The 25,660-nt window shown below is 49.6% G+C and overlaps 1 protein-coding gene across 1 annotated transcript; it reads left to right on the top strand.

The window, feature by feature from the left end:
- Positions 1-1,928: 1,928 nt before the first annotated feature.
- Positions 1,929-25,276, top strand: MICALL2 (MICAL like 2). Its single transcript, XM_088529458.1, has 17 exons — positions 1,929-2,102; positions 8,133-8,181; positions 11,773-11,914; positions 14,373-14,533; positions 15,240-15,361; positions 15,826-16,491; positions 16,682-16,857; positions 17,683-17,758; positions 18,068-18,183; positions 18,699-18,848; positions 21,380-21,435; positions 22,060-22,183; positions 22,776-22,866; positions 23,259-23,332; positions 23,690-23,804; positions 24,789-24,835; positions 24,927-25,276. The coding sequence occupies exons 1-17, from the start codon at positions 1,960-1,962 to the stop codon at positions 25,007-25,009; spliced, it is 2,391 nt and encodes a 796-aa protein (XP_088385584.1). The 5' UTR covers positions 1,929-1,959; the 3' UTR covers positions 25,010-25,276.
- Positions 25,277-25,660: the final 384 nt, after the last annotated feature.

Genomic DNA, 25,660 nt, shown 5'->3' with positions numbered 1-25,660 from the left:
CAACCTGCCGAATAAAACAGCTTGTGTGAGTTGAAAAAGAAACCCCCAAATGCATTTCCTAGACCAATGCCATGCTCTGTATGTCTCAACAAGGGCCTCTTCCCTAAGTTACCTGACGGGTGATGGAGGATGGAAAGGGCTATTTGCCCATCATTAGCCAGTTGGCTTTTAGAAACTCCACAGGTTTTATCAATCTAATTAAAAGAGGGTGTGAAAAGGGACTGGGATGGCTGAGCTCTGTGGGTTATATCTTACCTGTGGCAAAAGGGTTTATTATTATTTATTTATTGGTTCTTCCCTTGGTAGTCTGATTAGTTGTGAGTGCAGGTGTTCATCGCTTGTTTTACAGAATATGCCCAATACTCAAGCACAGGCTCCTGAGCCACATTCCCTACTTGCCCCACCGCGCTGTTATTGTTATGGTTTGTGCAGCAACATATGCTAAGGCCTTATTACAAGGGATCCCTAAAAATGGCATAAAGGATTAATAATGTATTTATAACACAACTTTGTTTTAGTATAAAGTGATCTATAAATTTGTAATAAATGTTTTATAATGTTTTTGTAGCCTGTTATAAATGATAAATGGGAGACTATAGATGCCACATCAAATATTCATGCTGCATTGTGTGCATTATTATGCCGTTACTGTTCAGGAAACCATTAATAATAAAGTGAATGGAGATGTAAAAGTTGCTGACATGCCCAGCAAGCCATTTATAATGAAATGTATAATCCTTACCATAAAGTAAATACATTGGCCAGTGCTTGTTGATGAAATGGAAACACACTGAATTATTTGTAAGGTATTTATATATTAATGTATATTATCCATATCATGTCGCAGAAATGTTATTAATATATTATATTATATGTATTATTAATTATCTTTACCTAATTTATAGGCAGCTCTTAAAGTGTTACCTTGTATCTTCTGCGGTTTTGCCAGCTGAACAAGCGCGTACGGGTGAGTTATGTCTGTCATGTGCGTACAGGGGGGTGACCGCATGGCTTGGCGGTCGTTGAGCTGTCCCGAGCTCCGGCTCGGCCATCTGGGGCAGCCCCAGGGCTGGCGGGGGCGTTTTTGGCCTCTTACCAAGTTACTCGGCTCTCACCGGTGCAGGGAATGCTGCCCAGGTCCATAGGTGATGGGAGAGGTGTGGGGCTCCCGCTCCTTTGCCCCCTTTCCCGACTGCCGGACCCCATCGCGGGGGTTTGCAGAGCAGCTCCCTGCGCACCCCGATGGTTGTCCCTGTCCCCGGTCCCACCATGGCTGTCCCTGGTGCCCGGCAGCCGACAATCCCTTGCTTGGGGCTCGCCCAGGCCGTCCTGCTCCTCCTGCACCGGCCTGCGCCCCTCCTGCGTGACCAGAAACCTTTGTGGGGAAAGTGCGGGGATTGATTTGGGGATTTATTACGGTTGTTATTACTATTTACTGTTACTATTTTCTGCACTAAGGCAACTAGCGCCGTCCTGGCCTCGATGCCAAGGGCCGACGTGGCACGGGCGCTCGCCTCGCAAGGGCGCGTCGAGGAGCCGCCACTTCCCGCAGGGCCCATGGCGCCCGCGGGGCCGCTTGGCCCCCTGTAAGGCTGCAGGGGGGCCCGGGGCGCGGCCGTTGGCTCGCAGGGATCCCGCTGGAGGGATCCGGAGGGATCCGGATGGATCCGGAGATGGAGGCTCCGGCGCGGGCCCTGCGGCTCGGCCCTCGCTCCGCTTGGGCCCTGCCGCTGCCGCGCGCTGCCCGGCGCCCCCCGCCCGCCCGCGCGGGGCCGGCGCGGAGGCCCCGGCGCCGCCCGCCTCCCGCCCGCCCCTTTGCCCGCCCCCGCGCCGCCGCGGCTCGGCTCGGCCCGGCTCGGTGCAGCTCGGCTCGGATCTCCTCACCCCGACCCGCCTGCGGTGCCGCCGCCGCTGCCGCCTGCCCCGGCGCGGGCTGCGCGAGGTGGGTCGCTCCGCGCCATGGCCGCCATCCAGAACCTGCAGCTGTGGTGCAAGCAGCAGTGCGAGGGCTACCGCGATGTCAGCATCACCAACATGACCACGTCCTTCCGCGACGGCCTCGCCTTCTGCGCCATCCTGCACCGCCACCGCCCCGACCTCATGTGAGTAGCCGACGCCGCAGGGTCCCCTCGACGCCGCAGGGTCCCCACGTGGCCGTCGAGGCTCCCCGCGCTCCGTGGGCTGTGCCTCTGCAGCGGGGCCATCACTTCATCACCCTCAGCGAGGCCGAAGGCTCCCGCTTTGTCCCGCTCGGCCGTTGCTCCCGCTGGCACCCAGCAGCGCCGGGAAGGGAGCGCTCTGAGGATGCTGCACTCAGCGTGTCCTTGCCAGGACCGCAGCTTTGCTAATGTCCCTGTCCACTGACCTCCCCTTCCCCTCATTTTCCAGGCGCTGTGGGAGGCCGTGGCAGAAGCAAAAACACTTAAACTGTGTCCTTGTTGTTGCAAAACAAGTTCGGACAGCGGTTGGGAAATGTTTCCTTCTGTGCTGTTTGTGTTTGTTTAGGCTTCGCCGTCGTTGTGGAGCCAAGCAGCAATTCTGCCAGTTGCTCGTTCAGGAATAGATGGTGTTTAAACAAAAAACGCGATAGAAGCGCAGGGAGTTTCCAGGCGAGCTGCTCCTCAGAGGGTTTCGTAGGAGCTGCCTGGGAGGAGGTTTACGTCCGCCCCGCAGCCCACTCGCTCTGCCATGGGAACGTGGAAGGCGTCCGCTGCCGGAGCAGCTCCCGGCAAGGCCGGAGCAGGGTGGCCGCTGGGTCCCTGCAAGTCACCACACCGACGACTGGAGCTTGCACTGGGGAAGGCAACGCGCCCTGCCTCCCTCGCTGGCCTCTTGATCTTGTCCTATCGTCTTTGACTGCTCTCTGCCCCAGTGTAACACCTGGGGAGGTGTGATGCCAAAGGAAGACACAAATTCTGCTTTTGTGTTTTTTCGTCTGGCCATTTTCACCTTGAGGTGGGGAGATTGAAGGGGAAGATCAAGGCAGGGGAGCAGTATGAAGATTTCCCAGCACAACTCATTTACGCGTTAGGCATCTTCCAGTCAGATGTGGCTGGCTGCTAGGGGATCAGATTGTGCTTTCTATACCTCACTTTCCTTCCTACTTCTTGTTTTCTGCCTTTTTCCTGGGGTTCCTGGGGCAGCCTGCCACGTGGATTTATGCATGAAGATCTCTGTTGCAGGTGGAAAGCCAAGGAGAAGACATCCTCTTGTTCTCCCCTCCGTTTTGGGAGCTTCCAAGAGGCAAGAGCTGGCCTGAACAGCCGGCGAGGCAGGGACTTCAGGCATGCTGTGCGTTGCCGCCTCCTCGCCGGTGCTTGGGCAGTCACCATGGTGCTGCCGTGTATGGTTTCCTGGCATTCTGTCACTTCCACGTGACTCCAAGTGCTTCTTTTCCTTCCTTTCATTCAGTCTATAAGACCTGAAATGCTCGGGCAGCAACGCTGACGGGACTGGGAGCTTCCGGGCTGACCGTGCAGCCGGCCCGCCTGGGATGTGGGTGTAAACAGGGGCTCCGTGACTTGAGAGATGGAAAAATCCTGCTGCACAAATGAATGAGTTGTTTATAATCCTTAAACTGTGCGCTAAGGGTTGTGGTTAGATTTGTTTTACATGAAAGCCTCCCTACTGAAGAAAACTTTCCTTTTGGCATCTGTGTGTTCCTGTTGAACTGAAGAAAGCTCTACCTGACTTTACTCAGCACCTTGCAGAAGCTCTTTCTGATGCAGAGCAGCTCAGTGAAGGCAGCGTTGAGATTAAAGTAACTAAGTGTGTAACGTCCATCATGATGGTGCTGTAAATGCAGCAAAGCACCAGGTGTGTATCTGAGCATGGTCAAAGTCCTGCTGGACGGAAATCACCCTTGGAAATGGTTGGCGGACGAGGCTGCTGGTGTCACGTGTAGCTCGGCTCCCTGCGCCGGATCCCGGTGCAAATTCTCTGGGAAGCCCCAAAAGCCTCTCTGAGTTTGTGGCACAGGAGCCTCTAGCAGGGTGTGCATGTGGCTGTGACCCACTCCGACTTCTCTGGGACTTGCAGTGATTTATCCTGAGCTCTAGGAGTTCGCTTCTAGCAAAGACACCAGCTGGAGATTAAAAGCATCGTGGAAAGGAAGGCTGGAATAGGGTAACTGGTGTTTGGAGAGCTGTTGTGTTTGCAGCAGCCCTTATATATAAATCACTTGCAGCCCACAGTTCAGTCACTGCATTGGAGTTTTGCAACAATGTGTTTTCTGTCTTGGTTTATGTAAGTGGCATTTTGGGGTTGAGGAATGAGCAATAGAGGAGGTTTCTTGCGTGAAGAGGCTGGAGATGTTCAGAGGAAAATTTCCAGCAATTGCAAAAGATGATGATAATGATAGTAATAATAACAGTGCTTCTCTCACGGGGTTGAGAATACATGGGTCAGAGTATAGGCTGGTATATATCCCTTCCCCTTTCCTGTTTTCCTGCTGGAAAGCATATGGAGAATATGATAACTTCTTTCAAACTTGCTTTGTGTCAGCCTGTGTGTTATCGTCCAACAGAGGCTGTGTGAGAACAGAAACGCTCTTCCCACTCACCCAAGAATTTGCAGACAGACGGGGCTCTGTCAGAGTAGGAAAATGCCACCCAATTGCCATGGAAATTCATTTCTCTGTGGGTTTTTCATACCCAGTCGTGGCAGGCACACGTGCAGCAGGCAGCTCCGAGTCTGTTCGCTGGGATGAGAACAGAGCCCCAAAGCTCCTCTCGTCAGAGGAGGGCAAAACTTCCCGGCCATAGGAGGTGGGAGGCCGAGATGTGGGCTGCTTGTGGCCGCTGTGTGTGATGGTGTTGGCAGCGAGAGCTCTGACTAGAGGTTTCAGCGGTCTGAGCCCGATAAGTGAATTAGAAGAAGCAGGGGAGCCCTGGTCTCACGCTCACTTGGTCTGAAATAAATGCCAGATGTTGAGGAAAGGTTTTGATTAAGCTCCGTGTCTCCATCCTGCGTCCCGCTCTTTCCCAGATTGCCGACGGGTGTTTAACTCGGCGTTCTGGGAACTGCCTGCTTGTGAAATCCCCCTTGGCGGCCGTGCGCTCGGAGGCATTTGGTGGCTGGAGCGGAGCAGCTGCCTCCGGAGAAGTTTCCCGGGTCGCCGCCAGCTCAGCCGAGGAGGAGGCCCCGGGTTGACCCCTCTGTTTGAGGAGGGCGTACGGATAGCGGGGGCTTTTCTGCTTTTTGGTCGTCCTTTGGACAGCACGTACCTGTGTGAGCCTGGCTCTGTGCAACCAGAGCAGAGGGTGGTCGTGGAGATTCCCAGACAGGGGAATTTAGCCACTTTTTGCTAAAGAAGGACTAGGAGCTAAAAACTTCTCCTTTCCTGTGCTAGTGAGCTCCGTTCTGCTTTGTTTCCATCACTGGAGACCCTCCCTTGGGTCAGATTTGTTTCTCACCTCTTCCAATTAATTCAGTTGCCCGTGTTTTCTCAGTGGAAAACTCCCACTTCTCCATTTGTATTAACTTTGCTTTCTTAGGACTACATTGGTGCAGCGAGCATTTAATATGCCAGGATAGGAGATGCACTGGCAAGATCAGTTTCCTAAAGAAATTCTCCATGTAAGCTGTTCACCTGAGTAGCCGGGGGGGAGAGATGCTGGGAGGGCAGGAGACGTGACCCTCCAGCCTGGCTGTTTGCACCTCCCTTGGGGACAGGAGGAGATTTCTCACCTCACTTGGCTGTTCAGGATTTTTAGGTCCCTGTCCCGTGACACAGAGCTATGAAGCTGGGCACATGCTGCTATAGCTAAGAGTTCAGCAGCGCAGGAGTGAAGGGCACTGATAGGCAATAAATAAACACGCAGGTTTGGTGGTGTCGGAGCCTGGCACGGTGGCTTTCCTGCCTGTCCTGCTCCTGTTTCTTGGCGCGTTGCTGCAGAGCGAGGCCTGGCCTTGCCGCGGTGTTGGACACCCTGCCGGCGCTCGGCCCGGCTCCGCGCATCGCGTGCGGCTCCTGATGTTCCCACCTTCCTCGGCAGGGAGCAAGGAAGCTGGGTTTTGCCTTGGCTCCTCCAGGTGTTTTCCTGTGTTCCAGATGCCCGTGCTCTGGAAGTACAGAACTGGGGAGCGGAATAGAGAGCGGCAAAGAGCTGGCTTTTAAAAAAAAAGCCATTTTTCTCACCTGATGCAAAACAGGGTGATTATATCCATTGTTTCACTGAAACTTTTGACTTGTTACCCTTTTCATTGCTGTTTTTAATCTATTGCCTCAAGGAGGGGAGATCTCCAGGCAGGAGTCCTGCTTGAAGAACCCCCTTGCAAAACCTTTTGCAGGGAGACCAGATGATTTAGAACCAGGATGTGCCTTGTCTTTCCATGCTGCTTGGAGGAGCCCGACTTTGGGTCTCCTGCATTGCTCCCTGCCTGCTCTCCCCATAGCGATCCCTGTATCCCGATATGGAAAAGGGGGATGGAGGGGAGAGCCTGGGCCATGACGGGCGAGCCTGTATTAAGGCACCTCTTTTATTTATAATGTAACACGCTGCTTTCTGTACCGAGTAGATAAAGAACCCAGCTTGCTCCTTGCTGGTACAAGTCATGGAAAAAGCTCCCCTGCTGCAGTGCAGATCATGTGTTTGCCTCATGAATAGATCACTTTGAGTCAGCTCTGCCCTGGCTTTTCTCACTGTTACCCTTCCTACAGAGGTGACCTCTTGCACTAGCCAACAGGGGTAAACCTGCATTTGGTATAAAATGTAGCCTATAAAAACCAAAGTTGGCAGCATATCATATTTTTTTTCTGTTTCTTAATGGGATTTTCTCCTCAGTGATGTAAGGCTTTTGCCCCAGAGTTTTTGGCTTCAAACTTTGGCTCTGTGCCAGCAAGCGGAGGGGACTGTAAAATGAAACGAGGTTATCGAAAGGAATTGACCCTGCCTGCTTGGAAGGAAGGGAAGGAAGCAGTGTTGGGGAGCAGGGCTGCCAACTGATAGTCGGTTTTATCTTCCAAGTTTAGCAAGTAATGGTCACTTTAAAAAAAATCAGATGGTAAATATACCCAAGCAAGGGACACTCCTCGCTGTGGGTGAGGGCAGATGGAGGACAGCAGAAGGTGGAGAAAACACACGGGTTTGGGGCTCTACCTCCAGGGGCACAAATTGGCTCTTCCCCTGTATTATCCCGCCTGTCCTGACAGGTCTGTTTCTGAGTTCCCGGGATAACTCAGTGCAGAGAGAGAAGCGGCACCTGGGTTGGGACAGCGGAAAGGAGAGATGTGGAAAGGGGAGGAGAGGCAATGTCTGGAAAGAGCAGAAAGGAAGGAGGATCGTGGAGTTTGTAAACAGCAGTTGGATCTTTGGTTTTGATTATTGGCTGTAATTACAAGTCAAAGGTCCTAGGGAAAGGAGAATTCATTTTTCACAGGCAACTCTCTTATCAGTTGCTGCTACAACTGTTTAGGCAAAGGTATTTTTCATGCAGATTCATGGTACAGGTTTTGTGGAGCTCTATCAGAGGAGGGAACAAGATTTGAAACCAACATTTAAACCTGCAGTTTCTGAGATCAGAGGATGGGGGTGCATCAGAGAAATCTGTGAGACTTGAAGTCTGATGTATCCAAAGCTTCTGTGAGCTTTGAGATTTTTCTCTGAGAAAGTAACTTTGAAGCAGGGAGAAGGGCATGAATGTGACTCTTTGGAGAGAATGAGACTCTTTGGGAAGAGAGAGTGTTGCAAATCTGATTGACAGGTGCCAATTAATTCTTTTGAGATGGGAGCAGCACATGCATTTTGTAAGAACATGAGTTACGAGTTGCTCCTTGCTGCCACTACAGGAGTGCTAAATCCGTGTGGGATATTCTGGCAATGAGCTGCCCTGACCGCAGGAGGCTGCAACAGTCAGTCCTGCAAGAGCAGCAGTGCCAAAAACGCTCTGTGGTGCCCGTGGACGGGCGGTTGTCCCTGCTGGCCCCCTGCACGCTCCTGGCCCAGGACATGCGGTCGGACTGGGGCTCTCGGAGACTCAGGTGGGATCCACCACGCTGCTCCCTCCACAGCTTTTCTGGAAAAGCAGCCTGGAAGGAAGTGTTTCCGGAGCCGGGGAGGCAAAGCTGGAAATGAAGCAGCTTGCTCTATAGCACCAACCTGATTTTTTTTTCTCCTCTTTCTGCATTTCAGAAATTTCAACTCCCTCAGTAAAGAAAACGTGTATGAGAACAACAAGTTGGTAAGTGATTTTACCGTTTTATTTCTGGTCTTCTCTATAGCCTGACACCTTGCTTGCATGGTTTAGCAAAAGAAACCCTGCAAATGCAGTGTATTAAGTGTGCCATGTTCAAATCATTTGACTTATTCCACATGCATCCAACCTTTTGACTCAAGTGGTAATATCCAGGCCTGCTGGCTGCCCTAGAGCACCCTTATTCTGCTCACACTCCTTTGCTGGCCGTACATTAATGTATGTTTACGGCTTTAGTGTGTCCTGTTACCTCAGGGACCAGCTCATTTTGTCCTGTCATGTCTCATTTTGTGCAGATCTGATCATTCGGCCAACGCCTGTCAAATAAAAAGCCCCTATTTCTGTGCAATGCTCCTCACCTCTTCCATAAACCTATCTAGTACAGTGCACTCTGCAATGAAAGGTGCTCTTGAATCCTGTCTGGTCTTGCAATGAACATGGACTTTTTCTGAAAGGAGCCAAGGAAGAGCCTGGGAGGTTATAAAGGGGACACCAGGGCCAGGCAGGTGCTTTGAGGAGGGGTGTTTGCTCTTCTCTCTGCTGCTGTGATTCTGAGCTGTGCTTGGTGCAAAGCTGCAGCTAGAAGGGAGCAGGAGGATCAATATCCCCTTCCCCCAGGCTGGCCAGAGCTCAATGGGATGGCAGAAAAGGGGGATGTAGCTATGACAGTCAGGGATGTAGAGAAATGGTTTGGAAGGAAGTGATAGCAATGGGATGGGGAAAAGGGAACCAGCTCCAAGCGGTCAGTGTGGCCTCTCCCTAATCTGGCTGGAGGCAGCAGCAGAAACTGAGGCAAAAGTGCTGGAGGTCAGAAAATGGGCATGAACATGTTGAGTACATGCTGCTTGTGAGGGATGGAGCAGGAGCTGGGAGTAGCTGGTGTGGGAGAGGAAATGCAGGGAGTTTTTCCCCTCTTCCAATCACTCCCAGAGGTGGAAGCGCTGTTGGAAGGCAGGGAGGTCCTAAAACCTTGTCCTCCCTGTACCCCTCACTCCAGGATGGGATTTGAGTTTCTCTTGTTCTGTCCATAAAGGAACTCGAGGTCGGGCACGCCAGCTCCCTCCCAGCCCTGCATTCAAGCTTGGGCTGAGCGCGTCCAAGGAAGGATTTTTTTCCTCCCACTCTCCCGCACAAAGACAAAGGCAGCGGATCAAATACTGCTCTTCCCTTGGCATCGTTCCACGCGGCTCCGCGGCTGCTTGGCAGGAGCCCTGACCATGAGCAAACTGCAGCCTGTGCCTGTCTGAACTGGAGGGGTGACATCCTGGGACACGGTGACCTGCCCGAGGGGGTCCCTGCCTGCAGGAGAGCCCTGTGTGGTGCTCCTGGGCTGCCTCTGCCTGTTGGCCCTGGTCACAGCGCCCGCACAGTCCTGCAGCTGCAGCCTACAAACGTGTTGAGCTCTCTGGGGCTCAGCCCTGCATGCTCCGCGCTGCTAGGGGAGGTTCAGGCTGAGCTTTTTGCATGGAAGGAGCTTTGGTGTTTGCCAACGTCAGGGCATCCACCATGGGCCACCATCCTGGTCAAAGTGCTGTGCAGCCCCACGTGTTTTTCCTTCCCCAGGTCTATCTGATGGTGTCTCTTCCACAGGTGACTTTGCTTTTCTCTGGGAAATGAACTGCACAAGCTGCGTCTGCTGCTTTTATTAATGAAAAACTTCTCTGAGCCTGTCATTAAAACAGCTGCTTCCCTCCCTCCTTTCCCTGCATTTCTTAGTTTGTCTTTTATTTTGTGGGCTTTCTCTTCCTTCACATGCCGTAGGATGATCTGTCCGTGCTGCTGTCACTGCTGGTGTCCTTGCTGGCCTGGCTCTGGTTCGAGTGTAGCGGCACCTCCACACTCTGCTCTGTCACAGGGTTTTCCCTCTGATGGTCCTTGCGACATGAGCGGATCTGATTTCTCTTCCTCTGCTCTTGCTTAGATCCCCCTTGATGCCTCACTCCTCAGTAACTTCTTTTCAGGAGCTGTATTACTCAACTAAAAAAAATCTTCTCCAGGCTACAACTTGCCATATAAGGTCTTTTGCTGAAGAAGAATGTGTCACTCCTCAAACGCCAAAAATAATAATAACAAAAAACTGTATATGTGGGTGGCTTTTTTGCTAAAGGTTTCAAAATACATAAATATGAGAAAAGTCTCGAGAAGCCCTGGTGCTGGTTCATGGGGATGGCGGTGACGCGGCGGCGGCGGCGCAGGAGAGCAGCCTCCTTGGTGCCCCGCGCGACCTGCCGCGGTCTGAGCGGTGGCCCCTGCGGCAGGGGGTGGCCTGGCCTGCGTTCCCGCTAGGATGCACCCTGGGAATGCCGGCCAGCAAATCCCGCTGGTCGGAGCCGTCGGGCAGCCAGCGCCTTGGGGAGCACTGCAGGGAACAGAGCAGCGACCTGGTTCCAAAGCAGCCATGGGCCGGCAGCCGGGGTGCCGCAGCCCGAGGTGATCACTGGAAGCATCCATAGTGTCTGCTCAGCTCCATTTTTACTGGGATACCCAATGGAAAAAAATGGTAATTGTCGTGCTAAAAAACAGTGGCTGTTTGTTTCCCCGGAGCAGGGCTAGCTGCCTCGTACCCCAGCCGTGCCAGAGGCCGGATGCAGAGGGTTTTAACATGGCCAAATCCTTCTTTAACTCTTTGACTGTGGGTTCTGTGGCAGCGCTCCTGCAGGTGCTCTGTTCCTTTGCTGTGTGGGCATTTCAAAGGGGACGTGCCAAAGGGAAAGGGATTTGATCCTTTAAGTCATGAAGGAAGAAGGCTGAAGAAAGTCCTTAGCAAAGGCCTTGCAGTGAGCTGAACAAAGGAAAAGTTGTTTTAGGGATCTTGCACTTTTTTGTCTTCTTATAAAGGCTCTTGTTCAGATGCAAAAAATACTTTTTTTTTTTCTTTCTTTCTTTGTTTCTTCATCTGACTTTGCAATGCCCTCTGCTTTGCAACCGCAGGAGCAAAGTGGACTCTTTGCTCCAAAAACATGTTAGATAATGCAGAAATAGATAACCTGGAAGCAAACTGGGCATCATCAGGACATTTTCTGTGCTATTCCTCTTATACACTCTGTAGCCTGGGAGAAATATTCCCTTTTGCAGGCTGAGATTTCTCCCTTTACAAGTGAAGACGAGCCAGCAGGAGGCAGGAACCCTTAATTTTTGCACGGTGCTCAGAGAGAGAGAAAGCTGCAGGCAACCACCAACTGCTGTCCCGTTAACCGGGAGCGCTCCCAGTCAGGCTGTGAGCCTGGAAGCAAATCCAGATGGATGCATCTCCTTGGGTTAGACCCTGCTCTCCGTCTTCAGCTGTGCAGACCCAGATAGAGGCAAACTCGAGCAAGAGCAGGGGAAGCCCAGGTGAGTTCCTATGCAGTGAGTTATGGCCAGCTTGCCAGGCCAGATTTTTGGCTCCCTGCCTGAATTTCTCAACGCTGTGGCTGGAAGCCATGGCTCTGTAGCAGCCATATGATGCAGCAGTTAAACCAGTGCAGCTGTTCACCAGTAGAGCTGTGGTTCGAGTGGGTCTGTTTGCACTGGGTTTTAGTACTTGGGCTTTGCTGCCTGCCTTGGACTAGACCTCTTTTTCTTTTTTTCCTCCCCTAGGCATTTCGAGTGGCGGAGGAAGAGCTGGGGATCCCGGCCTTGCTGGATGCAGAGGATATGGTTGCTCTCAGGGTACCAGACAGGTTGAGCATCCTCACCTACGTTTCCCAGTATTATAACTACTTCCATGGACGGTCGCCTAGTAAGTACTCTCATTCCCTGGAGGGGTAGGAAGGACCAGGACTTAATTCTTTGCTTGCCATTGCCTTCTAGTGGGCTTGGAGAATCAAAACAGGTTCCAGAGAGGCTTTTTGGTACAAGAACTATTTCAATGGCAGCTTTCACCTCTTTGCACCCTGGCCTGACAGTAGCATCAGCGGTTTGGGAAGGGGACAGTGCTGCTCCTTGCCTTTAGTGCCTTCACATTTAAAATTCAAACTAAAATTTCTTAAAATACTATCAAAAATTATTCCGATTTATGGTTTCCTTCCTCAAGTCCTTTTCCTCTCCAGCCTTGTGTGTCCTTCACACCCCGGGAAGCTGGTGTGAGTGTGGAGTCTAGGGCAACTAAAGCTTCTCTGTGAGACTGGCTGCTGTGAAACAACATCCGTGGTAGCGCTTGTAGAGCAGATCAGTATAAGGAAGCAGAAGAAAACGACCCCCTTAACTGACATAATGGTTGCAGCAATTCTTTCAAACATAAAACAGGCCACAGGGCTGCCAAGACATTATATTCATGTACTGGAGAGTTTATCTGGGCTCACAGGAGCATTATTATAGACTTGGTTTATATTTGGCTTTAAGCTCATACAAAATGAAATAATACGATAAACCAATTTCACAGGTTCCTCCAGAGGAAACTTCAGAAAGTGGGACATGAATGACTTAACTGGTTAAGGTGTATCTAGATGGAGAATAGAGATTCATAATGAAAATGTCCTAAATCTTGGAAAGGAAGCAGGGTTCTCTGAAAGCTGCCTCTAATATCTAAATACTTCCCCCCTCCACTTCTCTACACATTTGAGCATGCTCTCTCTCCCACATGAAAACCTCTTCCCTCCGTCATCCTCAGTTTTTAATTTTGTTTTAAATCCATGCTGATTGAACTCAAACTCCATCATGTTCATGCCAAGTGGTGGGATCTGGGTCAGTCTGGGATCTGTACCCCCTCCTGCAAACATCTCTCCTACCATGTCATCAAGAACTGCACATTCTTATACTCTCTGGTGTCTCGCAAAATGCTTTTCTTGCATTCCTATTGCTGGGGCGAGTGCGCATGTTGGAAAACGAGCCCAGCTAGGAATGTGCCCTCTGACACGGAGCAGACTCCAAATCCCATACTCCTGCCCTTGGAGTGGACTCCAGCAGGACTGCGAAATAAGCAGGATGCAGAAAGCTGCAGAGGGAGAGCGGCTGATGTTTTATTGAGGTCCTGTGTTCGCAGCAGAGTAGAGTTCAAGCCACCCATCTCTGTGCTGGGCTTTGGGGATTTGATAAATGGAACGAGTGGAAAGTGAGGGCATAGTCTGAGCCTAAACAGTTCGCAGGGTCGGATGTCACTAGTCTGTTGGTCCCTGTGGTGAAGGAGCCTTGACTGTTTATTTGGATAGCAACTTTTCATGAGAGAAGACTGCTGGGAACTGAGCTGCATCTCTGCTCCCTTCGCCCTGCACAGACTCCCTCCCTGTTTACTGAGAAGGGTATAATCTCTTTTCAGACAGATGGTCATTTAGTTGGTGGCTGTTAGAAGTGAAGCAGCAGCTCAAATAACACTTCTGAGTTCCCACAAGGAATGCAGAGAAGTCTAATACGGAATAAGAAGGGGCACAAAAATAGCATCCCTGTGAGCTGTCTGGGGTCCTGTCTGTCACAATTATGCTTGAAGTCCTATTTCCCAGGGAGGTCTGATCCTGCACTTCCCAGGGCATGGGACATTCATTCCCTGTTCTTGACTGAAGTATGTTGGGGTTCCCTTTTCTTTCTTCCCAGCCTTTTCTGACTTCAGAGGAATTATTTCCTCTACAAAGAAAAGAGGATTGAGCATTTCCAGCTCTTCTGTGGGGAGTCCTGCTGGTTTCTACATAAGTGCCACCATGGTACCACCGAGTGTCTGTCACGTAATTACCCATTTTTCATGATCATTTCTGCTTCTTGAAAAGCCTGCTTGCTCAGTGAGCAGTAATCCCATCTGGGAGGTGGGCTGAACAACTGTCAGTGAAGGTTCAGGGTCTCTAGGAAGTCTGGAGAGGAGCAACTTGAAGAAACCCCTTTTTCATTTCAGTTCCTTAGCTGTGATACACAACAGCAGTGCCTGTCTCAGTGTTGTTCAAATTGAGCCAGACTGTTGGCCAGATACGTACAAAAGGTCTCATCTATACCACAGAGACCTGGTGTTTTCTATTTTTTCCACTTGTTCCTCCATGAGATTTGCCCAAGAAGAAAAAACATGAGTAGTTTCTGCTGTCACTTGGTTCCAACATATGTCAACTCTTGCCCCTCACTCCTCTACAGAACTGCTTGTGAAGGAAGCCTCTGTCTCCTTGTATGGTTTGTACAATATCCATCAGGTACCTTTTGATCTTTTTGTAAAGTAAATGACTCCTAAGCCTATGTATTTGCCTTACATTCCCTTAAAATCCTCCCTTTGTCCTTTCTTCCAGTTGGAGGCATGGCTGGCATCAAGCGTCCGTCCTCCGAGCCCCGGGACGAGCCTCTTGGGAAGAAAGCCATTTCCGAGCCTGCTAAGCCAGCTCCTCCAAAAGTGCCTCTTGCTCACCCACCAGCCAAGGCCAAGCCAAAAGAAACATCTCCAATCGCCACGGTAAGAAATGGGGTTTAGGGCATTCTTTATATCTTAAATCTTTGCAATGACCGGGTGTATTCTCATAGTTCAGGGCTTCTTTGTAGTGAGGACTTGGTCTCTGAAATTTCTGCTCTCTGGTTATAGCATTTATTCCAGAGGTCTGGTTACTGGTGGTAAACCACAGAGCCCACAGCCTCAGGGGGAGTCACTGGAAAGCCACCAGCCAGCTAGCACTCATCTGGTGGTAAACAGGACACGGCTGCCTTAGGACATGGCTGTGTTGTTCCTAGTCAGTAGATCCTGGAAATTGAGGTTTTAAATAAAACCAGGACATATAATTTTTGCTGGAAAGCATTGATTAAGTTTGTGGAAAGAGTTTAAAAGAAGAGTAGAGATGAAAACAAGGTGGAAGGAGGGAAGTTCCTCTCTCAGCAGTGGAAAGACCCTTCCCCATTGGTTCAAATCGGGGAGCTTTGAACCTTAGTTTCCCAACATGTGGAAAAAATGTTCTGTTTCTCTGACTTTGTGGGAGAGAATCCCTCTTGATCTGTCCTGCCAAGGGCTGTTGTACTTTGTGTAAACTCAGGGGTAGCTGGAACAAGGATTTGTATATAATTTGTGTATCTTACCAACTGGCCGTGTACCCTGAATGCGTGACTACCTGGGGGGTTCACAGCTGTATACTGGTCCCACAGGACGCTCACTCATTGCTTCTCCCCCACAGAAAGGGATCCTGGCAGAGAGTGGGAATATCCGCGGCAGCAGCTGTGCTATATGTGGAAACCATGTCCACCTGGTGCAGCGCCACTTGGTCGATGGGAAGCTCTATCATAGGAACTGCTTCAGGTACAGCTCTTCCAAGAGCAGCCACGTTCCTGCATGTCTCAAGGGGCAGGCTGGCTCCTTTGGGATTGGAGGGGCGTGTTGCTGCTGTTCTCAAGTCTGTGAGCCCTGCACTTTCCTTAACCCATAGCCAGCTCATAGGAGCTAGGCTGACTGTCCTGGGCAGCTGGAAAATTCTTCAGAGAGGTTGGAGGCACTTGTGGCGCTGGGGATGTTTGTCAGAGTGGAGGCAGCTTGGCCTTGTCTTGGCCCATGCTTAAGGGAAGGTTTGTGCACAGGTCTGTTCTCATTTACACATTTCATACTTCAGGTCATGCTACTAGCAGTTCCTATTTGGGTGCCTGGAGAACGTGTGTACTGGGCTGTTCACTGCCAGTGTGATACGTTCACCATCCTTGTGTTGGCACTGGAAATGTCCCTTCATTCCCCCAGAGCTATAGACAATTCTGAGACTTTTCTATTCACAGGTGCAAGCAGTGTTGGAACGTGCTTCTGTCTGGGGGCTACAAGGCTGGACCTGAACCAGGTACTTTCATCTGTACCAGTCATCAGCAGCCAGAAAATGTCTGGAACTCTGGACTCCGGGCTGAGAACAAACCTGAGAGCCCCCGAACTTTTACCCCTGCCAGGACAGTCCAGAAACCAGCAGAACCCAAGAAGCTAGAACAGGTATTGAAGAAACCAAGCCAGGAAGGCCTTGCTAATTCAGCCAAGCCATCTGCTTCATCCTCTGGAAGTTCCGTCTGCAAAAGTGTAAATATGCCATGGTCCTCTTCATCTGTAAATAACTCAGGTCACCATGAAGGTACCCAGTCAGCAAATAAATCAGTTCATCGTGAAGGTTCCCCACCAGGGCCTCTTTGGACAACCTCCACAACAAAAACACAGCAAGCTCGAGCACAATTTTTCCAGTCAGTGGAGTCCCCCAGCAATAAAACCCCTGACACCAAAAAAGAAATCCCTTCCTCCCATGGCTGTGCTAACACTGCCTTCTCCAGAAACACTGAGGCCAGTCCAGTGAATGCTGAGAAGGATCAGGCACGTAACCATATTATACAGGCCTTGGCTGGATCAAACACCTCTCCAAACAGGCCAGGAGGGCTCAGTTCCCCTGGCTTCCCAGCATCCAGTAGGTAAGTCCTATTTTACTTTCCTTCTTTACTCCTAAGATGACCCTTCTCTGCGTCTTTCTTCTTTTCTCTCTAACTGCTTTTGTATGTGAGATTTAAATAAAAGTAGGAGGGGCTCATCCAAGGCTTTGGAATAGAGGCCAAAAAAAGGCCTGTCCTTTCAAAAAGACTCACTACTTTTTTTCTTTCGCAGTAGCAAGTGTTCTCCCACCACTTCCCAGTGGCAGAATCTAGCTCCGAAAACACAGTCCAGCAAAACAGGATGCGTATCATTGAAGCAGGAGAAGGTTGCAGAGCCCCAGACCAAGAGTCAGACTGTCAGCAAACCTGTTGACTCTGTGCACAAACCAGAGTTTAAAGTCTCCAAAGGTGAGGATGACAGATTCATGTGGGGCTCTGTCAGCATGCCAACTCTATGTCCTTCTCTTGGGCTGCTACAATGAAGGTATCAGTGACTCCTGTACTTTCTATCTGTACCACTGCGTAAGAGTTTTCTGCATGCTGGCACTCAGCACAGTTCCATCAGTCCTTGTGTAATTGCTTCCTCTTGCAAAAAGAGTTTTTATTCTCTGAGTTTCTTCAGGTGTCTGAAACTGTACTAGCCATCGTTAGGTGTTGAAATCATGATGGATTTCAGAGGCTTAGGTAGAGATGGGAGACCTTCCCAGAACTTCAGGGCAGTGGTTATTGATGGGGCTTACATAACTTCTGTGTTTGTTTTGATCTGAGCTTATATCATGGTGACAAAACACCATCAGGGATGCCCTTCTGGGGGCACACTATGTCTCATCCACTTCCTAATTGCCTGGTCCTTCTGAGCCAGGAACACTATCTGGTGTTTGTTGTGAGCCTGTGCTTTCTTTTCCTCCATCTCTTGTCATTTCAGCTCCAACATTTGAGTTGTTTGTGCTGGGACCAAGCCCATGTGTCTGTTCATCTCCACTGTGACTTTGTTTCCTGTATTTGTGTAGCATTTAAAGCATTCTAATTGAAAGAGGCAAAATGCCACCAAGGTTATTTAGCTACTGCGCAGGAATCTGTCCTTCTTAAGCTTGTTGAACTGTGGTTTGCTACAGTAACATCCCAGTATGTAGGCGAATGCAATGTGCCCCTCCTGAGATCTTCCTGAGATGCAAATCTGGCTTATATCTTTCTACCAGATCTGATGTTATCCTGCTATGTCCTTTCCTTTAGGAAGTATGAACATCAAAGAAGACAAATCTGAGAGCCCAGCTGACTGGAGATCTCGGTTAAAGCCTGTGGCCAACAAGTGAGTGTCTTGGAGCCAGCATATTTCCGTGAGAAGTAAATGGATATGTCCATGTCTGCAACCATGTTGTGCACGCCTGTGTGCAGGCAGGGGGCAGGAGCTCTTGTGTTTTAATGCCTCTGTTTTTAAATATTTGATGGAAAAGAGTTTTTGTTTCTGAGGAAGGAAATAAGCTTCAGGTTGATGGGCCCTGATTAAGAGACTGTTCATTGTTCTGGATGGATGTACCAGCCCTGGATACCTGGAACTCTTATTGTGGCCCAGTTTGCTGGAGGAATGGATTTCTATATTTGTTTTCCCTCTTTGCAGAGACCAAGGAGGCTCTAAGAAACCTTCTGACAACTCCCAGATGGGAACAGAGAGCCCAGCACGGAAGGAGATAAAGCCAAGTCCGTCTGTTGTTCCATCATCAAAGCAAGACTCTGGTACAAAGGATATAAACTTTGCTTTGTTTTTCTAGACAGGCAAGACACAGCCATTAGGGCAAGATTAAGGAATATGTGGGTGGTACTTGCTCCTTGCTTTGAGGTATTCTTGATCTCTGCGCTTCCTTTAGGCCTGCAGTGCCTCTGTCCAGAGAGCCAGCCCTCACTGAGGAGAGGGGCTTGGTCTTCATAGACTGCCTTTTCTTCTGTAAGACAGAAGGAGGCAAGATTTTGCTTGTATTGTCTTAGATAACTGTGTAAAGATGAGAATTTTTGTTCTTTGTCCTCAACCTTTGATTCTTCTAACCTTTTCTCACATTCTTGTGTTGTAATTATTGGTTACTCTCTGTTTTGTTTGGGTTTGTGCCCCTCATTGTAACTGAGAGAGGAGAATTAGGACTAGGAATGAGGGTGGCTAGTGGGGAGGGTCAAAGACTTTGGCAAATTAAGTGATTTTTTAATGAGGCGAGGTTTGAAACTTCTTACCCAGGACCTATCTGTGCTGCTTAATCTAGTTTCTCATGGTGAGTTCACGAAGAAGAAGCTGCATCCCAGCTCAGATCTTGTTAGGAGCTGTCAGAGTTCAATCAAAGACTGGGAAGACTGTGGGCGTTCTTTCAAGAAGGAGGAAGAGGAGAATCATTGGAAACAAAGCACTGACAAATGTAAGGTCATTTCTACCTCCTTAAAGTACTCTCCCTTTTGAACTGTCAGAAGATCAGGACTCTGTGAGAGACATTCATCCCAGTTTGCTGTGGCTAAACTTGTAGCTGTTGTCATGGGTAGAGGGGAAATCTGTGTCATTAACCCTTGGGTTAACCAGAAACCAGCCCGGGAATTCAGAGGGTAAAGTTATTCCAGGATGGAAGGGGAAGGATTTAAAATAGGAATTTGTCAAGGGTGTCCCTTGTCATTCTTTGATGTAAAGCTGTAAGAGGAACATATCCTAATGTGGGGAACTAGGATCTAGTTGAGGGCTCTGTTCATCTTCAGTTAAGTAGTTTGAGGAATCAGAGGGATAGACTGCTGGCAGAACCCAGTGTAGAAGCAGCCAAAGCTGCTGCTTGGACATTTAAAGAAGTTCTGACCAATTTTCACCAGCTCTGTGCTCCTATCCTTACTCTTAAAGCTTTTTTTTTTTTTTTTTTCTTTTTTTTAATTTCCTTCTGTTGGTTCAACCTCAACTTTGCTGTGTACCTCTCCTTTGCCCGGTCATCTTGCTCCTTTCCCTCCTACCTAGCCCACTGCAAAGCAAATGAAATGTCATGGAACTAACCTGATGTTTGTTGCTGTCTTATTTGCTCAGCTTATTTTTTTTTCCCCTTTCTTACCCCAAGTGTCTCAGTTTAATCTGTTTGGACTAGAAGCTTCAGCCCGGACTCTGGTGTTTGTGTTGGAGGAAACAGGATGGGCCCCCAAGTTTGGATAACCTCATCCTTTACTGTTAGCTCTCTCTTGCCCTGTTCTTAACCTTCACCTCTGACAGCTGATAAACTTAAAATAGACATGGAAATTGGAGTTTGAAAGCTTAACATGCTTCTGCTGCCATTATTTTCCCAAAACTTCCATCCTGTTTTTTCCTCAGATTTAATCTTGTGTACTTCACGCGGCTGTGGAGGGTGACCATTTCTGTAAATTATTAGTTTTCTCTGACATAGGTTGTATTTTCTGTTGAGAAAAGGGCAAGAGAAGCCTGGGGTCCACCTGTCCTGTTTCAAGTTTTCAGCCAACCAACCAACCCATCCTGTGTCTTAGGCAGCACCTGAGAGTGGAACTGTGATGCCAAAAGCTCCTGAGCTGGTCATCAGAGTGAAGTTTTACTACCTGTTCCCCTCCAGCCACCTCATTCTTCTTATGATCAGTGATGAAGCTTTCTGCTGTGCTTGGAAAGATGCAGACCTCACCCAGAAGGAGCCTGGAGATGCAGGGCCGGGCTGGGAGAGGCAGGAGCTGCTCAGTAAGCAGCAGGCTGCCTGGAGCAGCCCAATACCCTGGGAGAGGAACCCTTAGGAGAAGTGTGAGTAACGGGCAGCGTAGGGGCAGCAAGGCCCCTGTGCCGTGAGGGGACAGCAACCCAGAGACCAGCAATGCAAACTTGGCACCACTGAGTGACATATCCACCATATCCTGACATATCCTCCTTTTGTGCTTGTGCTAGAAAATGGTTACAGCGTGGACTGGGCAATTTAAGAGTTGTCCTTGAGCTCTTCCATGAATTTCTCATCAGCCACAGTCAGTGTGGTTGCCCTCAGGAGGCTCCCCAGTCTGTCTCTCTGTCTTTCTCCTCCTCATATGTGTGCTGAGCCTGCACCACTCCTGCCTTTCTTACAGCCCTGCTCTTTTGATACTAGAGGCTTTCCTTCTTATCACAGCATCCACGTATGGCTGTGTTCTCTCTCTGTGGTAATTATCCAGCCCAGCCCCTGGGGTATCCGGATACCTCACACTCTTCTGTAGTTATCCTCGCAGCACAGTTGGGCAGAGGAAGCTGAGGCACAGTGGAACCAACACACATTGCTTAAGGATTGATTTTAATAGCTGCCCAGGGCCTAAATAACACTGTGTAGCTGGGCCTAAGGGACTTCTCACCTAGAAAGTGTTTTGTGGAAGGAATTGGACCTTAGTTTCCTGAGGCCCATATTAAGATCCCCTAGACCATCTTTGATTTATCAGTATTTACGGATACCTCTTTGTACATGAGTGCTAGAGGGGCATTTTAAAGTGTAAAATAATGTCACCTGGGCTAATAACACAGTATTTCCGTTCATTGTTTTGGCAACTTAATAAGCGGTAGATTCTGCCATGATAAACATCTTTGAGATTTATTAAATTAGTGAATGAACATCAAAGTTTGTATTCCCCCTCCAGATGGCACTTGCAAAGCAATCTGTCAGATTTCATGAGGATTAGGTGACTGCCTATGTCCTGAGGAGACAAGTGGCATCCTGTGGCCTAAGAGGATCTGAGTATCCAGTAGCAAGGAGTAAATTGGGACTATTCCATCTCCTGCCAACAAATCCTTAGCCCAAGCCTGCTGTTGATTCATGTGCATTGTCAATGCTCTCTATTGGGTGCAGGGACCTGTTCTGCTCCCAGGTGTTACAGACAGTGTCCCACAGCACAAAGTTACTGAAAATTTGTTGTGGGGTTTCTTTTCTTTTTTTTTCTTTTCTTTTTTTTTTCTTTTTCATTCTAGTTAAGCCCTCTGCTCCGAAAAGCATCCAGAGCCCAGAAGCAGTATCCCCAACCAAGGTATGGCTGGAAACCATGTGTAAAGGGCACAGGTCAGGGGTGCTGGTGGTCTTGATGGAGGAATGACCCTGCAGAGATGGAGACTAGCCCTTTTTCCCTCATTAATATGTGTCAGATCATTTTACTGGAAGATTTAGTCAAATTCCCAGGAGAGGGGCTCTGGGGCAGAGATAACAGGGAGAGACTACAAATTCTCTACCATGCAAGGGGACAGTAAGCTGGAAAAGGCTGGAATATGACAATAATAAGATGGTTTGCTGCAGTGAGACACAGACAAACTTCAAATAACAAATCTGTGGCAGACACAGACTCTCCCAACAAAAGAGCAGGAGTGACTGTGGATTGACTGTGTGTGCCAAGACCAAGTTACAGGCCTTGTCTGTGAAAGACAAGGAGTGGGTAGATGTTATTACCCTCCGTGAGTGTGTTACAGCCCTGTAACATTCCAGCGTTATCACCGCTTTGTTGGGAACAACCAGCTCTGCATCTTTGCTGGCTCAGCACTTCCAGGACACAGCTCTGTAGTCGACCCCCTTTGTCCCTTCCCAGCTCTCTTGGATCTGTGCCCTCAGTGGGCAGTCTGAGGAGAGTAACTTGTGTCTGTTCCTACTGTTGTTTTTCTAGCTGCACCCAGACTATCTCCCTGAGGAGGAAATCCAGGAGAAGGTGCGTGATATCGAGAAGCAGCTGGACAAGCTGGAATTGAAAGGAGTGGATCTGGAGAAGCAGCTGCGTGGCTGCGAGGGAGGTAAATGAGACCAGTGGGGAAGGTGTGAGGCTCATGTCCTACTCCTGTGCATTCTTGGCTCCCTTTCTAGTTCATACTACATGTGAAAAAAACAGGTTTCCGAAGGTATCTGAGATAGCAAGAACTTTCAACCAGTTCTTACCGTTTTCATACCTATTGTTTCAACAAGGTCTTGCTGTGTTTATTTTGCTAAGGATCAGTAAGTTAGGGGAGCACAAAGCTGCTGTTGATTTGGCTTTTGGATCCCAAACCTTACTGGCTGTCACAATGGGCTCCCATTTCACAGGGCTTAGTGAGTTCATTCAGAGTGGTAGAGTTGAGGTGGCCACGTGGAAGATAAGCTGAATGTTCTGTGATAGAGTATCTGTGGGTACCTTCATTGCATCTACTGGGGGAGATGTGCTGCTGTTCCCTAGTAATACCCTGTAGGAATATCTTGTAGGAATGCCAAGGATGAGCTGTTTTCACTTGAGTTTGTCTGCGGCTCATACAAGTTATCCTAAGCTGTTCTTCAAATGATTATGTGTTTGAGTCAGGGGGAACTGAACTACTGCAGCTCCTGAAGGTGTCTTGGTGTTTGTCTCCTTTGCAGATGAGTCTGAGGATGCCCTCATGGTGGATTGGTTCAAACTGATCCATGAGAAACAGCTGTTGCTCCGACAGGAATCGGAATTGATGTACAAGTGAGTGCAGCCAGATACTCATCCATCTGTCTGTGCACCTACACGTGTGAGCAGTAAGCAATAAATGCAAGAAAATGGGGTAGCACCAAAAGTATTGTGCTAGTTGGTGGGGTGCAGGGAGTGTTGAGGAAGTCTCTGGGAGACCTGCCAGCATCCTAAGCCATTAGCTGATGGGCTTTTGCCACCTTTGGTGGACGGAAGAGCTCCCAGAGACTGTGACGAACCTGAGAGGAGGGAAACATTACAAATACGTGGGAAGATGATCCTTCCTGGCCTACCAACCCCTGCCTATGTTATGGACCCTGTTGAGGTGAGGCTTCAGCATGATATGAGAAGGTTCCAGCCCTACAGAATGAAGATGCAGTAACATGTACTTCTGTGCTCCCTTTCAGAATGAAGCAGCAGAAGCTGGAGGAGCAGCAGTGGAGCATTGAGACAGAGCTGCGGCACCTCATGAGCAGGCCAGGTGAGGAGCAGCTGCACTGAGAGAGTCCTGCTGGCACCTGGCCATGCAGAGTCCTCATCTTGTGCATCAGACCCACGGTGTCCTTCAGGTCTGAAGGATACTGCCTGACAGGGACTGCAGTTTCACTGGGACATCTCTCCTGATTGAACTGGCAGCTGCATCCCCTCCGTTACACCTCGCCCACCCGTGTTTTCTGAGAGGATGTACAATGTGGTCCTGGGTATGGGGGATAATCAAATTTGGGCCTGTGGGAAGGATGTGTTGGAACAGGGTTGGAGGCAGAAGAATATATAGCCTGAGCTGCAGTGGAGCAGTGCCCCGTGTAGCTGTGATATGGGCTTCCCTTTTCTTGTGCAGAGGAACTGAAGACACCCAGGGAGAAGGAGCGAGAGAAAGAGCTGCTAGAGTCATACCTGAACACAGTCAATGATCGGAATAATATTGTGGAGTGCCTGGATGAGGACAGACTCAGGTGAGGAGCCTCAAGTGGTGGGGTTTGAGCCAGCACCAAGGACAATTTCTGCTGTGCTCTCTCCTTTCCCCAGGCTGTAGGGGTGGATGTATGACCGTCATTCACGTTTCTACTGCATGACAGGCTGGTGGTGACTTGTCAGCCAACTATTTTGTCTTAAATGCTGTTGCTGTTGCTTCCATGGCAGCTGTTAGAAGCAGGGGTCAGGCCTGCAGGCACAGTCAGTGCTCCCAAAATAATGCTGCTCTGCAAACAAAGCAGAGGGAAGAAATGAGTAAGAGGGAAGGAAGGGAGAGGCTGGAGAGAGCACTGGGGAGGATGAAGGCAGCATGGGAACTGCAGGAGGACGGTGAGATCACAAGGATATGAGTCTGTTCATCTGCTGTAGCAAGCGAAAAGAAGAGCCTTAGACATAGTGCTGAGAGATGGATCCTACCCAGGTTCAAAGGAAGGCTGCTGGGTCAAACTGTTGGATTTGTGGCTCATGTCGCTGAGAGCAACCTTTGTTTTTTGCCCTCAGGACACTGACTCTCCCTTAAGGATTCTAAGAATGCCCAGGCTTTTGGCTCTGGCCTCACCCAGGCCCTAGGAGACAGTGGTGTGTCTCAAATGGCCATGACTGAAATGCAAAAGCTTTTGCAGCACCGCAGGCTACTGATCTTAACCTTTACTCATCTTTTATGGTGTGGTGTTGCCTTACAACATAGTGAATTCAGATGAATCATATGCTAGCTGGGATTAGCACAGCACTGCTCTAGAAATCCCGGTGCAGGTCCTTGCCTTAAAGGAGACTAGGTGCAATCTGGATTTTGCTAGGACATCTCTAACTCTTTCCCTGCACTCTTACTGAGATGTACTCTGGATGTCAGTCAATTCTAACTGGGTCACTTCTGAGTAGTCTCTGGCCTTCACATGTTGAAATGTCTCCTCTCCCATCGTGATAGAGAACAAACAGTTTTCTAACGTTTCCCTCTTTCACTACAGAGAGCAAGAGGAGGACCAGATGTTGGCAGACATGATCCAGAAGCTGGGTAAGGGTGATTTCTGTAGTTACAGAGCAGCACTGGGCTGCACCAAGGCTGTGAGTCTCAGCCTGCTTTGCATCTGCTCCTTCTCCTGCAGATGGACCTCGCGAGAGCCAGGAAGCAGAGAAGAAGCCAAGCAAGTTCCGCTTGTCCAAAATATGGAAGAAAAATAAGAGCTAAGCTCAGGAGTGATATTCCCTTGCCTCAGAGAAGGCTGTTAAAGAGATATTCTCATCTCACTGCTGTTTTCCTGAAGTCATGCAGAACTGTGATCTGGCTGCTCTTCCCTCTGACATGGAGGCTGCGGATTTGCGGACCAAAGGGACTGTGCAAGTCCCCTCTGCCCCTGATATGGGTTCCAAGTGCATCTTTTCTGGACGATGGACTCTAAGACATCATCTTTCTCTCATCTAGCTCAGAATTGGTTTCAGCCTCATTGGCAGCTCAGGAAGGCAGAGCTCTATTTGCCCACCCACTGCTCAGGGGTCATTACAGCCCCGAATGCAGGAGTATGGCACTATGTGTCATCCCCTTGGTGTCACACTCCTGCCAGATAAGGCTGTGCCAATGACTACGTGTTGGCCCACAAAGGGCCAGTTCTTCCTCCTTCTCTGTGCGTGTTCTGGCTTTTTGGCCAGGCTCGGACATGCAGAGAGGTGCTACGGGGAACGAGGCATCAAGGACCTTCCCCCTCAGTGCATCAGTGTTGCAGAGCCCACAGCCAGGGAGCAGCAGGCAGAACCCCCTCCTTGTCTCTGGGGTGGCATGTCCGAGACCCAAGGAGGTTTCAGCAGCAGTGCTCTATTTTCAGACCTCCTTTTGGGAGTAGCC

The sequence above is a fragment of the Tinamus guttatus genome, unplaced genomic scaffold (assembly GCF_059628265.1).
Source record: "Tinamus guttatus ecotype Peru unplaced genomic scaffold, ASM5962826v1 Tinamus_guttatus_pri_ptg000330l, whole genome shotgun sequence".
Taxonomy (NCBI): Eukaryota; Metazoa; Chordata; class Aves; order Tinamiformes; family Tinamidae; genus Tinamus; species Tinamus guttatus.
This window is presented reverse-complemented; position numbering and strand designations above follow the sequence as displayed.

Coding starts and splice junctions, on each gene's coding strand:
- MICALL2 (XM_088529458.1), top strand. CDS start 1,960: ATGGCCGCCATCCAGAACCTGCAGCTGTGGTGCAAGCAGCAGTGCGAG. Junction 16,858..17,682: donor AGAGTTTAAAGTCTCCAAAG/GTGAGGATGACA, acceptor CCTTTCCTTTAG/GAAGTATGAACATCAAAGAA. Junction 23,333..23,689: donor GCACCTCATGAGCAGGCCAG/GTGAGGAGCAGC, acceptor TTTCTTGTGCAG/AGGAACTGAAGACACCCAGG.